The 17091-nt window shown below is 41.6% G+C and overlaps 1 protein-coding gene and 1 long non-coding RNA gene across 4 annotated transcripts; both read left to right on the forward strand.

Moving 5' to 3' along the window:
* The first annotated feature begins 1277 nt into the window (after positions 1–1277).
* LOC123484213 lies at positions 1278–6113 on the forward strand. The gene is made up of 3 exons (XR_006658433.1): positions 1278–1335; positions 3831–3890; positions 6078–6113. It is a non-coding gene; the product is annotated as an uncharacterized LOC123484213 (long non-coding RNA).
* A 3774-nt stretch (positions 6114–9887) lies between these two features.
* LOC123484211 (NACHT, LRR and PYD domains-containing protein 1 homolog) lies at positions 9888–16563 on the forward strand. Of its 3 annotated transcripts, XM_045214304.1 has the most exons (9): positions 9888–10127; positions 11380–11444; positions 11577–11791; positions 11982–12241; positions 12401–12526; positions 12692–12824; positions 12910–12939; positions 15106–15387; positions 16479–16563. In XM_045214304.1, exons 2-8 carry the CDS (start codon positions 11437–11439, stop codon positions 15246–15248), a joined length of 915 nt encoding a protein of 304 aa, XP_045070239.1. In that variant the 5' UTR covers positions 9888–10127; positions 11380–11436; the 3' UTR covers positions 15249–15387; positions 16479–16563. The 3 variants fall into 3 exon arrangements, with proteins under 3 accessions (XP_045070239.1, XP_045070237.1, XP_045070238.1); XM_045214302.1 differs by lacking the exon at positions 9888–10127 and having other exon boundaries at positions 11337–11444; XM_045214303.1 differs by lacking the exon at positions 9888–10127 and having other exon boundaries at positions 11337–11444; positions 12695–12824.
* Positions 16564–17091: the final 528 nt, after the last annotated feature.

The following is a 17091-nucleotide window of genomic DNA, read 5'->3' on the forward strand; positions in this document are numbered from 1 at the left end:
TAAATGAAATTAAAAGGAATGGAATGCATTTCTGTGTGTGTGTTTCTGTGAATGTGTTTCGGTCGATCTCTGTGTGTGAATGTGTCTTTGATAAGTGTGATTAATTCAATGTAACTTCACATTATAAATAGTCCATTTTTAAATTCATATGCTATACATTACAATAAATAATTTTGGGTTGTTTGCAGAATCATTGTATATCATTGGTTACCCATCCTATCATGTTACCACACAGATATGACCGTCTAGCGTCCTTCTGCCAAACCTGGGTGTTGTCACCGGGCCCTCTCTTGGTAACACTGCAAAACATCACTAAATCAAATCCTGAAATAAAAATCCACTTTTCCTAGATAAAATATGAATTTATGGGCTGAATACTTGCATTAAGTGTATGAAGACTTTACATTACATAAATATATACTATAAACCTATACGTGGTGAACCCGCCCACTGTGTTTAAATAGGAAGTACATTTATAAGGAAATAGAGAAAGGAATGGACACTATCGGTCGAAGAAAAATGTTTCTGAGGTTTGTAGCGTTCTTTTACAATTGTATGTAGAAAAGTGTTTTGTAAAAGTTAGGCCATCGCAGTGAGAGGTGATTTAGGGGTAAGACATCCGCAGAATTGGTAAGTTATTAAAATACTGATTTCAACGTTCAATATGGATCATTTTAGGCTTACTTACATTGTCGCTGATTCATATTGATTATCCTAGTCAATATGAATCAATGTTATATTATAGGCTACAGGGCTATGAGGTAGGGTATGGGCGATTGACTGCACATGATCGTGATATTAGCTTTGCGCTCTTTCAATTACTGGAGAAAGACGTGTATCAGGTAAACTAGTTTCTTTGAAAAAAAAGTCAGTCTCGTCAATTCGGCGAAGTAAAAGTGACGTGCAGCAATGGGCATTGAAAGTTTTTTTTTCCCGAGTTCCAAGTTGTTTTGACCACACTGAAGTCGAAAGTCGGAGAGTTCCCAGTTGTTTTGACCGCACTGAAGTCGAAAGTCGGAGAGTTCCCAGTTGATTTGACCACACTGAAGTCGAAAGTCATCATCAACTTGCTGTAGTCACCTCTGTTAAGGTGAGGTGTTGTAAATGTAGTGTAGTCAATCTGTTAAGATGAGGTGTTGTAAATGTAGTGTAGTCAGTCTGTTACGGTGAGGTGTTGTAAATGTAGTGTAGTCAGTCTGTTAAGGTGAGGTGTTGGAAATGTAGTGACGTCACCTCTTAAGGTGAGGCGTTGTAAATGTCCCAACACAGGAAGTCCATGTATAAGGAAGTAGAGGAAGAAATGGACGTTATGGGTAGAAGACAAAAACATCGGAGGTTTGTAGCTTTCTTTTACAATTTAATGTAGAAAAGTGTTCTGGAGAAGTTAGGCTATCATAGAGAGACAGATGATTTAGGGGTAAGACATCTGCAGAATTGTAAAGTTAATACAATACTGATTTCAACTTTCAAGAATGATAATTTTACTGTACATTGGTGTTGATTCATATTGCTTAGCCTAATCAATATGATCCAATGTGATGTGATGTTATAGGCTACAGGGCTATGAGGTAGGGTATTATTGGTAAAGGCGATTGACATCACATTATCGTGATTATTATCCACATGTCGAAACTGCGTTAGAAGACGTGCATCGGAATTATGTAAAGCTGTCACTAAAGAAAATAGTCTGTTTCGACAAGTCAGTCAAGTAAAAATTACGCGCAACAATAGACATAGAAACTATTTAAATGTTGGGATAAATCAAAGTTCAAGTTGAAAATGCTTTCTGGTGACACCGATCAGAAAGAATGTGGTCCGTTTTGCTCAGTGCCGTACGCTTCATATAACTTGGCCAGCGCACTGTTGCGTAATGTTCCGCATCGTTGTCGGCACACCTGAATACAAGCCCGGGTGCAACGGACGAGATAAACTGTTGGCACCTCATGTGAAGTCAAGCAGTGCATGGGTGTATTCACTAAGGGCACTATTCCAACTTATGAAATTACGCCTTTCCTACGCACTGCTCATAGTTTATATTCAGACTTTACCTTATTAAGTTGCATAACGGGTTTTGCAGGCGTGGTTCCCTTGCGTGCGCTGACTAAATGTTATTCAACTGCTGAAAACACTTGCTGGCCAACAGATTTTCTGGTGGAGTTTCATTCAATAGCGTTTTCAGTACATTTATCTTCAGCCATGCTTTTAAATACGGTGTACCTTTAATTTGATTTTTGTCGACAGACTAGAATACATCGAGAGGACGGGTTCAGAATATAGGGATCAATGAAAGAATGTCATCTATGCATCTTCATCTTCGTTTCAGCACCAACTGGTAGATTTAAAAATACTCGGATTTTGTAGATTATTTAGGCACATTTTAGGGTTAGGAAAGTATGTATGAATCATAAAAAAACTGGTTTGGAGAACATTTACACACTAAATATATTGATGAATAAAAAATACAGTGGTTTGATTCATCCTGAAAGTTGTCATATTTAAATTCAATCCATGAAATATTGGAAGATGGAAAAAAAGTGTACAATAGGGGGTTGAATAGGGGGTCCTATACATTTACCCCAATTCTCACTAATCATGGAACTGTATGAAACCGGTTCAGTCGTCGTGAACCGTGAACCAGGCTACAGGTTTAACCTGCTACGTGTGGTCTGAGTTCCATAATGATTCAAACAGGCTACATGTCCTAAATTCTTGCACAACGTTAGCCTAATGCTAACGACCCTCAGGAACAACTGACGTGACAGAGGAAAGAAAGGGGAAACAGAATGGAATGATGCTAAATGTAAGCTACAAATTGAAGAAAACGAACACTAAAGTGACAGTTATAAATGTATGTGGGTTTTACTGACGGTTGCTCTCGATAGTGGCTGATATTTAACATGATACAACTTGTAAAATAAACGGAGAAAAGCCTGGGCATAGCCTATAATTAAAACATTCCGAAGCTCATTCATCAACTCGGCAGGTTCAGTCCTACAGAAGCCTAAAGCTTGGGGGTCCAAATTGCATCCACGCCTATTATGAGGTCACACCAGTAGAGGTGCGTGCGTAAAATCACTGGGGAAGACAGAAAAATACAATACAATCTATGTGTTGTAATATTTGTTTTGCTCTATAACCTGTTAATTCATATGCCTTGTGACCCTGATATAGGCTTTAGGCCTAAAGGTCGAGACAATAAGAAGACACAGTGGGAGAATAAATTCAACCACACGTTTGTTTTATCACAAAACCAGAGAGCAACTTCTGTCCGGTTAAGTCCACAATGCATATTCTATGTAACAGACAGTTACATGACCTACATCATGGTCAAGCAAGTTAATGTTTCCGATCACTAAACAACTATTGATTTAGAACCACAGAGAGTTACCGCAAGTTGTAAATGCAGTGTAGTCACCTCTGTTAAGGGGTGTGTGTGTGTGTGTGTGTGTGTGTGTGTGTGTGTGTGTGTGTGTGTGTGTGTGTCTGTTAGAGAGAGAGACAGATCCTATGTCAATAAGATCTAAGGTCCTATGTTACTACACAGTGTATAGTGTACGTACTCTCAAATGACACCCTTTTCCCTATATAGGGCACTACTTTTGATATTGCATTATGCTCAATCTCCACCTCTCCTCCCTCCCTCCACCCTCTCTCCCTCCACCTCTCCCTCTCTCCCCCACCTCTCCCTCTCTCCTCCCTCCCTCCCTCGACCTCTCCCCTCCCTCCTCGCCACCTCTCCCTCCACCTCTCCCTCTCTCCCCCACCTCTCCCCTCTCTCCTCCCTCCCTCCCTCGACCTCTCCCCTCCCTCCACCTCATGTCCCAACATAGGTAGTATCAGGAAGTAGAGGAAGAAATGGACCTTACAGGTAGAAGACAAAAACATCGGAGGTTTGTAGCTTTCTTTTACAATTTAATGTAGAAAAGTGTTCTGGAGAAGTTAGGCTATCATAGAGAGACAGATGATTTAGGGGTAAGACATCTACAGAAATGTAAAGTTAATACAATACTGATTTCAACTTTCAAAAATGCTAATTTTACTGTACATTGGTGTTGATTCATATTGCTTAGCCTAATCAATATGATCCAATGTGATGTGATGTTATAGGCTACAGGGCTATGAGGTAGGGTATTAATGGTAAAGGCGATTGACATCACATTATCGTGATTATTATCCGCATGTCGAAACTGCGTTAGAAAGACGTGCATCGGAATTACGTAAAGCTGTCACTAAAGAAAATAGTCTGTTTCGACAAGTCAGTCAAGTAAAAATGACGCGCAACAATAGACATAGAAACTATTTAAATGTTGGGATAAATCAAAGTTCAAGTTGAAAATGCTTTCTGGCGACACCGATCAGAAAGGCTGTGATCCGTTTTGCTCAGTGCCGTACGCTTCATATAACTTGGCCAGCGCACTGTTGCGTAATGTTCCGCATCGTTGTCGGCACACCTGAATACAAGCCCGGGTGCAACGGACGAGATTAACTGTTGGCACCTCATGTGAAGTCAAGCGGTGCATGGGTGTATTCACTAAGGGCACTATTCCAACTTATGAAATTTCGCCTTTCCTACGCACTGCTCATAGTTTCTATTCAGACTTTACCTTATTAAGTTGCATAACGGGTTTTGCAGGCGTGGTTCCCTTGCGTGCGCTGAATTAATGTAATTCAACTGCTGAAAACACTTGCTGGCCAACAGATTTTCTGGTGGAGTTTCATTCAATAGCGTTTTCAGTACATTTATCTTCAGCCATGCTTTTAAATACGGTGTACCTTTAATTGGATATTTGTCGCCAGACTAGAATACATCGAGAGGACGGGTTCAGAATATAGGGATCAATGAAAGAATACCATCTATGCATCTTCATCTTCGTTTCAGCACCAACTGGTAGATTTAAAAATACTCCGATTTTGTAGATTATTTAGGCACATTTTAGGGTTAGGAAAGTATGTATGAATCATTCAAAAAAATTGGTTTGGAGAACCTTTACACACTAAATATATTGATTAATAAAAAATACAGTGGTTTGATTCATCCTGAAAGTTGTCATATTCAAGTTCAATCCATAAAATATTGGAAGGTGGAAAAAAGTGTACAATAGGGGGTTGAATAGGGGGTCCTATACATTTACCCTAATTCTCACTAATCATGGAACTGTATGAAACCGGTTCAGTCGTCGTGAACCGTGAACCAGGCTACAGGTTTAACCTGCTACGTGTGGTCTGAGTTCCATAATGATTCAAACAGGCTACATGTCCTAAATTCTTGCACAACGTTAGCCTAATGCTAACGACCCTCAGGAACAACTTACACTGACGTGACAGAGGAAAGAAAGGGAAACAGAATGGAATGATGCAAAATGTAAGCTACACATTGAAGAAAACGAACACTAAAGTGACAGTTATAAATGTATGTGGGTTTTACTGACGGTGGTTCTCGATAGTGGCTGATATTTAACATGATACAAATGGTGAAATAAACGGAGAAAAGCCCGGGCATAGCCTATAATTAAAACATTCCGAAGCTCATACATCAACTCGGCAGGTTCAGTCCTACAGAAGCCTAAAGCTTGGGTGTCCAAATTGCATCCACGCCTATTATGAGGTCACACCAGTAGAGGTGCGTGCGTAAAATCACTGTCCGGTTAAGTCCACAAAGCATATTCTATGTAACAGACAGTTACATAACCTACATCATGGTCAAGCAAGTTAATGTTTCCGACATTTTCGGACCACAAAACAACTATTGATTTAGAACCACAGAGAGTTACCGCAAGTTGTTTCACTCTAACCACAAGAGGGCATCAGAACCTGTTAAAATGATACCTGATGACTTCACGTCTCTAGGGGCTTTCATCAAGATAAGCAATGTCACCTGTAATGTCACCATCAGTATTGACTTCATGGAAGTTGACATAGTGTTGTGTCACATTTGGCAATGCACCCTACATAGGGAGCTGTTCTGTCACCCTTTATACACCCTTTGTATTGCTTATGAAGACTGTATGTATGCTATATAAAGCCTTTATAAGTTGTATTTAGTTTAATCACAGTCTATCCATCTGCTTTCCCAACAGCAGAGACCATGGTGGAGAGTGTTGTATCAAGCCTGGACCTGAGAACACCAGAGACCAGATATGTGAGTGTTAACTGATAATTGTTTTAAAATCAAAATATGATTAATGCGTTCGTGAGTCCCAGGCAAGGAACACAATCATGATCTATTTGGTCAAAACAAACTTAAAGGTAGAGTCAGCAATATGATGTAGATGCACAAAGTAAACAGCATAGTGGGTAAACTTCTACAACAACTAAGGGCGTTGGAGCGCGATGCTAAACTGCTCTGTTTTGGTCCCGTGGCTACCACACTGTAAGAGAGTGAAGAGAACCCGTGCACATGGGCAGATACTGTGTGAGAGAGAAGTCAGGCATCTTGCTCATCACAATATCTGCGGTGCTGCTCGTACAACATCATGTAGCTGACTCTACCTTTAAGCTCTCATCCTGGGATCTACCAGAAATCAGGCCCCCAACATCTACAAAACATGGACCAGAACCATGTTGTTTCCTGCTTCCACAAACATTCATTAATATACATTTTACATTTTAGTAATTTAGCAGACGCTCTTATCCTGAGCGACTTACAGTTAGTGAATACATATTTTTTTATTTTTTTTATTTTTTTTATACTGGCCCCCCATGGGAATCGAACCCGCAACCCTGGCGTTGCAAACGCCATGCTCTATCAACTGCTCTACATCCCAGCCGGCCATTCCCTCCCCTACCCTGGACGACGCTGGGCCGATTGTGCGACGCCCATGAGTCTCCCGGTCGCGGCCGGCTGCGACAGAGCCTGGATTCGAACCAGGATCTCTAGTGGCACAGTTAGCACTGCGATGCAGTGCCTTAGACAACTGCGCCACTCACTCATATAACACTAATGTGTGCTAATGAGACTGTTGCTCACTTATATAGATTTTTATTACAAGTCTATTTAATAATTATTAATTAGTTATTACATGAGATTGTCCATTTTAAATAACTACTTTTGACTTCAGGGATTCCTCAGAGCTGTAAGACTTGTGACCATGTTGAGGTAAGTCATAATGTCAATTCTCACTTTTACATACCTTCAGGAGTCAGGCACAGTCTGAAAGCCAGGTGTGTACTGACCAACCATTCATACTGGGATATAGACAGTCCTGTGTTCTGCTTTAGTAATATAAACACAGTCTGAAAGCCAGGTGTGTACTGACCAACCATTCATACTGGGATATAGACAGTCCTGTGTTCTGCTTTAGTAATATAAACACAGTCTGAAAGCCAGGTGTGTACTGACCAACCATTCATACTGGGATATAGACGGTCCTGTGTTCTGCTTTAGTAATATAAACACAGTCTGAAAGCCAGGTGTGTACTGACCAACCATTCATACTGGGATATAGACAGTCCTGTGTTCTGCTTTAGTAATATAAACACAGTCTGAAAGCCAGGTGTGTACTGACCAACCATTCATACTGGGATATAGACAGTCCTGTGTTCTGCTTTAGTAATATAAACACAGTCTGAAAGCCAGGTGTGTACTGACCAACCATTCATACTGGGATATAGACAGTCCTGTGTTCTGCTTTAGTAATATAAACACAGTCTGAAAGCCAGGTGTGTACTGACCAACCATTCATACTGGGATATAGACAGTCCTGTGTTCTGCTTTAGTAATATAAACACAGTCTGAAAGCCAGGTGTGCACTGACCAACCATTCATACTGGGATATAGACAGTCCTGTGTTCTGCTTTAGTAATATAAACACAGTCTGAAAGCCAGGTGTGTACTGACCAACCATTCATACTGGGATATAGACAGTCCTGTGTTCTGCTTTAGTAATATAAACACAGTCTGAAAGCCAGGTGTGTACTGACCAACCATTCATACTGGGATATAGACAGTCCTGTGTTCTGCTTTAGTAATATAAACACAGTCTGAAAGCCAGGTGTGTACTGACCAACCATTCATACTGGGATATAGACAGTCCTGTGTTCTGCTTTAGTAATATAAACACAGTCTGAAAGCCAGGTGTGTACTGACCAACCATTCATACTGGGATATAGACAGTCCTTTGTTCTTCTTGTAGGAATGCAGGATTTTAGCTGTTGTCATACCAGCATTCCATGTAACATTGAATAAATACATTAGATTAGTTACTTTGGTTGATGGGCCAGTTTCCCGGACACAGATTAAGCCTAGTCCTGGACCTTAAATAACTTTCTATTGAAACTTCCATTGATCATGCTTTAAATCCAGGAAACTGGCCCCATATGTATAACTGACATGCTTGTCCTTGTTCAGGACTCCACACACTGGCTTCAGATTGAATCCTTGACTTCCACTGTCCAGGGAGTGACAATGTTCAGGTAAAATAACTACTTTTAACATTTAATTCCACTTGCTAGTGTATTTCCCCATTACCTTTGGGAATAGTCTTCTAATCCAACCTCTCCATTTGACGATTGACCCTCTCTACCATATCTTGTTGTTGCCCTCAGGCACAGGACACCCAAGGGGCGTTATGAGTGCACAGTGTCTGGGCTCCGCTGGGTGTGTGAGAGAGATGTCATTCTGAAGTATCACTTCAGGAACTGGTATCCCTACAGTCAACTTCTGAAAGACATGCAGTACGGACAAGGTGGTCCATTGCTGGACATCACTATGGAGTTAGGTGAACTGGAGGAAGTTCATCTGCCACACTTTGTCTGTTTAGGTAAAACCATATAGACATAGTATTCAGAAAGACATTTCCATGTAACTGAGTTTCACTTCCTGAATGAATGAATGAATGAACTATTCTGGGAGTTTGTTTACTGTGATCTGATACTGCATATTCTTTGTGTTTTAGTTGGATGAATAATACAATATTTGTCTTTCTGTCTCCTTTTTATTGTGTTGTTCAGGGACCAACCCTTCCCTGAGGAATGAGATGAAGATTCTTCATGTAGAGGAACATGGAGTGTCTGTTGAGGAAGTGCATGAGGTCACCAGATTCCATGCCAAAATTCTCCATCCCAAGTTCTCAGCTATCTCTGTTATACTGAGCTATATATTTTCGCGGAACATAGATGTCCACTGTAAGCTGATGCTCTATATGACAGTGAAAAAGCAAACACTAATTCCACGCCTATACCTGTTCCCCAGTAACCCCAGCCAAATACAGGTGAGGTACCATTCTTTTAGAGGTGACCTTAACTAAGCAGTGGTACGGTTTATGTTGACACTCATAACATGAAGATAATAGTTTGTTGCTAGTTTTCTGAATAATGTTTGAATAAGACTATACATTGACTGGCTGTGTATTTCATGCCTCGTTTCGCAGGCTGTGGAACAACAGTGGCTACCACACTGTAAGAGAGTGAAGAGAACCCGTGCACATGGGCAGATACTGTGTGAGAGAGAAGTCAGGCATCTTGCTCATCACAATATCTGCGGTGCTGCTCGTACAACATCATGTAGCTGACTCTACCTTTAAGCTCTCATCCTGGGATCTACCAGAAATCAGGCCCCCAACATCTACAAAACATGGACCAGAACCATGTTGTTTCCTGCTTCCACAAACATTCATTAATATACATTTTACATTTTACATTTTAGTCATTTAGCAGACGCTCTTATCCAGAGCGACTTATAGTTAGTGAATACATTTTTTTCTTTTTTTTTCTTTTTTATACTGGCCCCCCCATGGGAATCGAACCCGCAACCCTGGCGTTGCAAACGCCATGCTCTATCAACTGCTCTACATCCCTGCCGGCCATTCCCTCCCCTACCCTGGACGACGCTGGGCCGATTGTGCGACGCCCATGAGTCTCCCGGTCGCGGCCGGCTGCGACAGAGCCTGGATTCGAACCAGGATCTCTAGTGGCACAGTTAGCACTGCGATGCAGTGCCTTAGACAACTGCGCCACTCACTCATATAACACTAATGTGTGCTAATGAGACTGTTGCTCACTTATATAGATTTTTATTACAAGTCTATTTAATAATTATTAATTAGTTATTACATGAGATTGTCCATTTTAAATAACTACTTTTGACTTCAGGGATTCCTCAGAGCTGTAAGACTTGTGACCATGTTGAGGTAAGTCATAATGTCAATTCTCACTTTTACATACCTTCAGGAGTCAGGCACAGTCTGAAAGCCAGGTGTGTACTGACCAACCATTCATACTGGGATATAGACAGTCCTGTGTTCTGCTTTAGTAATATAAACACAGTCTGAAAGCCAGGTGTGTACTGACCAACCATTCATACTGGGATATAGACAGTCCTGTGTTCTGCTTTAGTAATATAAACACAGTCTGAAAGCCAGGTGTGTACTGACCAACCATTCATACTGGGATATAGACGGTCCTGTGTTCTGCTTTAGTAATATAAACACAGTCTGAAAGCCAGGTGTGTACTGACCAACCATTCATACTGGGATATAGACAGTCCTGTGTTCTGCTTTAGTAATATAAACACAGTCTGAAAGCCAGGTGTGTACTGACCAACCATTCATACTGGGATATAGACAGTCCTGTGTTCTGCTTTAGTAATATAAACACAGTCTGAAAGCCAGGTGTGTACTGACCAACCATTCATACTGGGATATAGACAGTCCTGTGTTCTGCTTTAGTAATATAAACACAGTCTGAAAGCCAGGTGTGTACTGACCAACCATTCATACTGGGATATAGACAGTCCTGTGTTCTGCTTTAGTAATATAAACACAGTCTGAAAGCCAGGTGTGCACTGACCAACCATTCATACTGGGATATAGACAGTCCTGTGTTCTGCTTTAGTAATATAAACACAGTCTGAAAGCCAGGTGTGTACTGACCAACCATTCATACTGGGATATAGACAGTCCTGTGTTCTGCTTTAGTAATATAAACACAGTCTGAAAGCCAGGTGTGTACTGACCAACCATTCATACTGGGATATAGACAGTCCTGTGTTCTGCTTTAGTAATATAAACACAGTCTGAAAGCCAGGTGTGTACTGACCAACCATTCATACTGGGATATAGACAGTCCTGTGTTCTGCTTTAGTAATATAAACACAGTCTGAAAGCCAGGTGTGTACTGACCAACCATTCATACTGGGATATAGACAGTCCTTTGTTCTGCTTGTAGGAATGCAGGATTTTAGCTGTTGTCATACCAGCATTCCATGTAACATTGAATAAATACATTAGATTAGTTACTTTGGTTGATGGGCCAGTTTCCCCGGACACAGATTAAGCCTAGTCCTGGACCTTAAATAACTTTCTATTGAAACTTCCATTGATCATGCTTTAAATCCAGGAAACTGGCCCCATATGTATAACTGACATGCTTGTCCTTGTTCAGGACTCCACACACTGGCTTCAGATTGAATCCTTGACTTCCACTGTCCAGGGAGTGACAATGTTCAGGTAAAATAACTACTTTTAACATTTAATTCCACTTGCTAGTGTATTTCCCCATTACCTTTGGGAATAGTCTTCTAATCCAACCTCTCCATTTGACGATTGACCCTCTCTACCATATCTTGTTGTTGCCCTCAGGCACAGGACACCCAAGGGGCGTTATGAGTGCACAGTGTCTGGGCTCCGCTGGGTGTGTGAGAGAGATGTCATTCTGAAGTATCACTTCAGGAACTGGTATCCCTACAGTCACCTTCTGATAGACATGCAGTACGGACAAGGTGGTCCATTGCTGGACATCACTATGGAGTTAGGTGAACTGGAGGAAGTTCATCTGCCACACTTTGTCTGTTTAGGTAAAACCATATAGACATAGTATTCAGAAAGACATTTCCATGTAACTGAGTTTCACTTCCTGAATGAATGAATGAATGAACTATTCTGGGAGTTTGTTTACTGTGATCTGATACTGCATATTCTTTGTGTTTTAGTTGGATGAATAATACAATATTTGTCTTTCTGTCTCCTTTTTATTGTGTTGTTCAGGGACCAACCCTTCCCTGAGGAATGAGATGAAGATTCTTCATGTAGAGGAACATGGAGTGTCTGTTGAGGAAGTGCATGAGGTCACCAGATTCCATGCCAAAATTCTCCATCCCAAGTTCTCAGCTATCTCTGTTATACTGAGCTATATATTTTCGCGGAACATAGATGTCCACTGTGAGCTGATGCTCTATATGACAGTGAAAAAGCAAACACTAATTCCACGCCTATACCTGTTCCCCAGTAACCCCAGCCAAATACAGGTGAGGTACCATTCTTTTAGAGGTGACCTTAACTAAGCAGTGGTACGGTTTATGTTGACACTCATAACATGAAGATAATAGTTTGTAGCTAGTTTTCTGAATAATGTTTGAATAAGACTATACATTGACTGGCTGTGTATTTCATGCCTCGTTTCGCAGGCTGTGGAACAACAGGAAAAGTCTCAAGGGTCTTCAAGGGTTCTCATCACAAGACCAGAGCAGGCCTTCAAACTGAATAGTTTCTTCAGACTGAACATTCCCTGTTCTACCTACATCAATCCACAGGTACAGTTTTAGTAGACTAAGAACATGAATCTGACATTTAAGTCACATTTCTATCCATTGCTCTCTCTCGCTCGATGGCTCTCAATTCAAATGGCTTTATTGGCATGGGAAACATATGTTTACATTGCAAGCAATCTCTCTCTCGCTCTCTCCATCTCTCTCCAGAAGATTCATCTCATACATAGAGACTCAACACCAAGCTTTTTCAAGGCGGTTTTGAAAATGACAGGGGTTGACATTGAGATGGAGTTATTCGGTGATGATGAGAGGATTGCATGGAAAGAAGTGGTATCACAAAGTAGGAGCATATGTCAATCATAACTTTGTACTTTTGTAACAGATGCTATTTAGAGTGATATAACCTCATTTTGTTTATCTTTCAGATGAATACATCACTGCCACCCATTCAACAAGTAAGTAAACATGAGTTACAGTGCATTCAGAAAGTATTCAGACCCCTTGAATTGTTCCACATTTTGTTACGTTACAGCCTTATTATAAAATTGATAAAATCGTTTTTTTCCCCCTCATCAATCTACACAAAATACCCCATAATGACAAAGCAAAAACAGGTTTTTAGACATTGTTGCAAATGTATATATATATTAAAAAAAACTGAAATATCACATTTACATAAGTATTCAGACCCTTTACTCAGTACTTTGTTGAAGCACCTTTGGCAGCGATTACAGCATCAATTCTTCTTGGGCATGATGCTACATTCTTGGCACACCTGTATTTGGGGAGTTTCTCCAATTCTTCTCTGCAGATCCTCTCAAGCTCTGTCAGGTTGGATGGGGAGCGTCGCTGCACAGCTATTTTCAGGTCTCTCCAGAGATGTTCGATCAGGTTCAAGTCCGGGCTCTGGCTGGGCCACTCAAGGACATTCAGAGACTTGTCCCGAAGCCACTCCTGCGTTGTCTTGGCTGTGTGCTTAGGGTCGTTGTCCTGTTGGAAGGTGAACCTTCACCCCAGTCTGAGGTCCTGAGCGCTCTGGAGCAGGTTTTCATTAAGGATCTCTCTGTACTTTGCTCCATTCATCTTTCCCTCGATCCTGACTAGTCTCCCAGTCCCTGCCGCTGAAAAACATCCCCACAGCATGATGCTGCCACCACCATGCTTCACCGTAGGGATGGTGCCAGGGTTCTTCCAGATGTGACGCTTGGCATTCAGGCCAAAGAGTTCAATCTTGGTTTCATCAGACCAGAGAATCTTGTTTCTCATGGTCTGAGAGTCTTTTGGTGCCTTTTGGCAAATTCAAAGCGGGCTGTCATGTGCCTTTTACTAAGGAGTGGCTTCCGTCTGGCCACTCTACCATAAAGGCCTGATTGGTGGAGTGCTGCAGAGATGGTTGTCCTTCTGGAAGGTTCTCCCATCTCCACAGAGGAACTCTGGAGCTCTTTCAGAGTGACCATCAGGTTCTTGGTCACCTCCTGACCAAGGCCTTCTCCCCCGATTGCTCAGTTTGGCCGGGCGGCCAGCTCTTAGGAAGAGTTTCGGTGGTTCTAAACTTCTTCCATTTAAGAATGATAGAGGCCACTGTGTTCTTGGATACCTTCAATGCTGCAGAACTGTTTCAGTACCCTTCCCCAGATCTGGGCCTCGACACAATCCTGTCTCGGAGCTCTACGGACAATTCCTTCGACCTCATGGCTTGGTTTTTGCTCTGACATGCACTGTCAACTGTGGGACCTTATATAGACAGGTGTGTTCCTTCCCAAACATGACCAATCAATTATATGTACCACAGGTGGACTCCAATCAAGTTGTTCAAACATCTCAAGGATGATCAATGGAAACAATATGCACCTGAGCTCAATTTCAAGTCTCATAGCAAAGGGTCTGAATACTTATTTCGATAAGGTATTTCTGTTTTGGAATATTTTTTTATTCTGTATATTTTGTATTCTTCTTTTCACTCTGTCATTTAAGTCATTATTGTGGAGTCACTACAATGTTGTTGATCCATCCTCAGTTTTCTCCCGTCACAGACATTGAACTCTGTAGCTGTTTTAAAATCACCAATTAACTCATGGTGACATCACTAACAGTTTCCTTCCTGTCCTGCAGCTCAGTTCAGAAGGACGACTGCATCTTTGATGTGTCTGGGTGGTTTAATACATCACCCACAGGATAATTATTAACTTGACCATGCTTAAAGAGATATTCAATGTCTGATGTGTTATTGTTACCCATCTACCAATCACTGCCCTTCTTTATGAGGCTTTCTAAAAGATCCCTGGTCTTTGTATATAGTTGAATCTGTGCTTGAAATGCGATACTTGACTGAGGGACCTTCCAGATGTTGAATGTATGGGGGACAGGCCCACTTTGACATTAGAGGATTCTGAGTAGATTGTTGATAAAACATTAATCATCTATTTTCAATGACTTCTCAATAAACCTAATAGGAAAAATTATTATTTCAATTTTTTATTTTAAATTGACTGACTTTAATTGGAGTCGGCTCTTTACAATAAATGACTATCAGAGGAATGATAACTGGAGAGACTGGAAGATGTAGAAACAGCTGCTGTTAACCCTAAAGCCATATTAATTTAATTGACCCCCCCCTTCAGCATTAACAGTCCCTGACATTCCTGCTGAGGAGTTTCTGAAGAAACACTGGGCTAAACTAATTCAGCGAACCAAAAACTCAATGCCAATAGCAGATGATCTGTGGTCAAAGAACATGATTGGTGAAGAAGAGCACTCCAAATAACAGCTGAAACAACTGAACAGGACCGAATGAGAAAACTACTGAAAGCAGTCATCCCCAAAGGACCAGAAGTGACGGGAGCTTGTCTCAAAGCTCTCGTTGAACATGAAAACCATCTTGTTAAGGACTTGAGTGAATCTAGGTAAGACAGTTTTCATTGCTCCCTCCCTTGAATATGTGTAATGATTAAATATAGGTCAAATATAAACACAGCTACCCAGATCAAAGAGGAACTGTTTTTCCAGAATGGAAGCATGTTTTTGTGTTTCTGTCTGTAATAAATGACTGTTATCTTATTGTAGTTACATCATAGGACCATCATCACATCATTATCTCAGGTGGAAATCCTCCTTCTCCTCCATACTTTCTGATCTCTCTCTTCCCTTCTCCTCCATACTTTCTGATCTCTCTCTCCCCTTCTCCTCCATACTTTCTGATCTCTCTCTTCCCTTCTCCTCCATACTTTCTGATCTCTCTCTCCCTTCTCCTCCATACTTTCTGATCTCTCTCTCCCCTTCTCCTCCATACTTTCTGATCTCTCTCTTCCCTTCTCCTCCATACTTTCTGATCTCTCTCTTCCCTTCTCCTCCATACTTTCTGATCTCTCTCTTCCCTTCTCCTCTCTACTTTCTGATCTCTCTCTTCCCTTCTCCTCCATACTTTCTGATCTCTCTCTTCCCTTCTCCTCCGTACTTTCTGATCTCTCTCTTCCCTTCTCCTCCATACTTTCTGATCTCTCTCTTCCCTTCTCCTCTCTACTTTCTGATCTCTCTCTTCCCTTCTCCTCCATACTTTCTGATCTCTCTCTTCCCTTCTCCTCCATACTTTCTGATCTCTCTCTTCCCTTCTCCTCCATACTTTCTGATCTCTCTCTTCCCTTCTCCTCCATACTTTCTGATCACTCTCTCCCCTTCTCCTCCATACTTTCTGATCTCTCTCTTCCCTTCTCCTCCATACTTTCTGATCTCTCTCTTCCCTTCTCCTCCATACTTTCTGATCTCTCTCTTCCCTTCTCCTCCATACTTTCTGATCTCTCTCTTCCCTTCTCCTCCAAACTTTCTGATCTCTCTCTTCCCTTCTCCTCCCTACTTTCTGATCTCTCTCTTCCCTTCTCCTCCCTACTTTCTGATCTCTCTCTTCCCTTCTCCTCCATACTTTCTGATCTCTCTCTTCCCTTCTCCTCCATACTTTCTGATCTCTCTCTTCCCTTCTCCTCCATCCTCTTTCTTATAGAACCTAATCTGAAGACGCTGAGGCCTGTCTCCTAGTCTGTGGACTAAGACACTTCTTCACCTGATCTGAAGATGCTGAGGCCTGTCTCCTAGCCTGTGGACTAAGACACTTCTTCACCTAATCTGAAGACGCTGAGGCCTGTCTCCTAGTCTGTGGACTAAGACACTTCTTCACCTAATCTGAAGACGCTGAGGCCTGTCTCCTAGTCTGTGGACTAAGACACTTCTTCACCTAATCTGAAGACGCTGAGGCCTGTCTCCTAGTCTGTGGACTAAGACACTTCTTCAGCTAATCTGAAGACGCTGAGGCCTGTCTCCTAGTCTGTGGACTAAGACACTTCTTCACCTGATCTGAAGATGCTGAGGCCTGTCTCCTAGTCTGTGGACTAAGACACTTCTTCACCTAATCTGAAGACGCTGAGGCCTGTCTCCTAGTCTGTGGACTAAGACTCTTCTTCACCTAATCTGAAGACGCTGAGGCCTGTCTCCTAGTCTGTGGACTAAGATACTTCTTCACCTAATCTGAAGACGCTGAGGCCTGTCTCCTAGTCTGTGGACTAAGACACCTAATCTGAAGATGCTGAGGCCTGTCTCCTAGTCTGTGGACTAAGACA

The sequence above is a fragment of the Coregonus clupeaformis genome, unplaced genomic scaffold, assembly GCF_020615455.1.
Source record: "Coregonus clupeaformis isolate EN_2021a unplaced genomic scaffold, ASM2061545v1 scaf0233, whole genome shotgun sequence".
Lineage (NCBI taxonomy): Eukaryota > Metazoa > Chordata > Actinopteri > Salmoniformes > Salmonidae > Coregonus > Coregonus clupeaformis.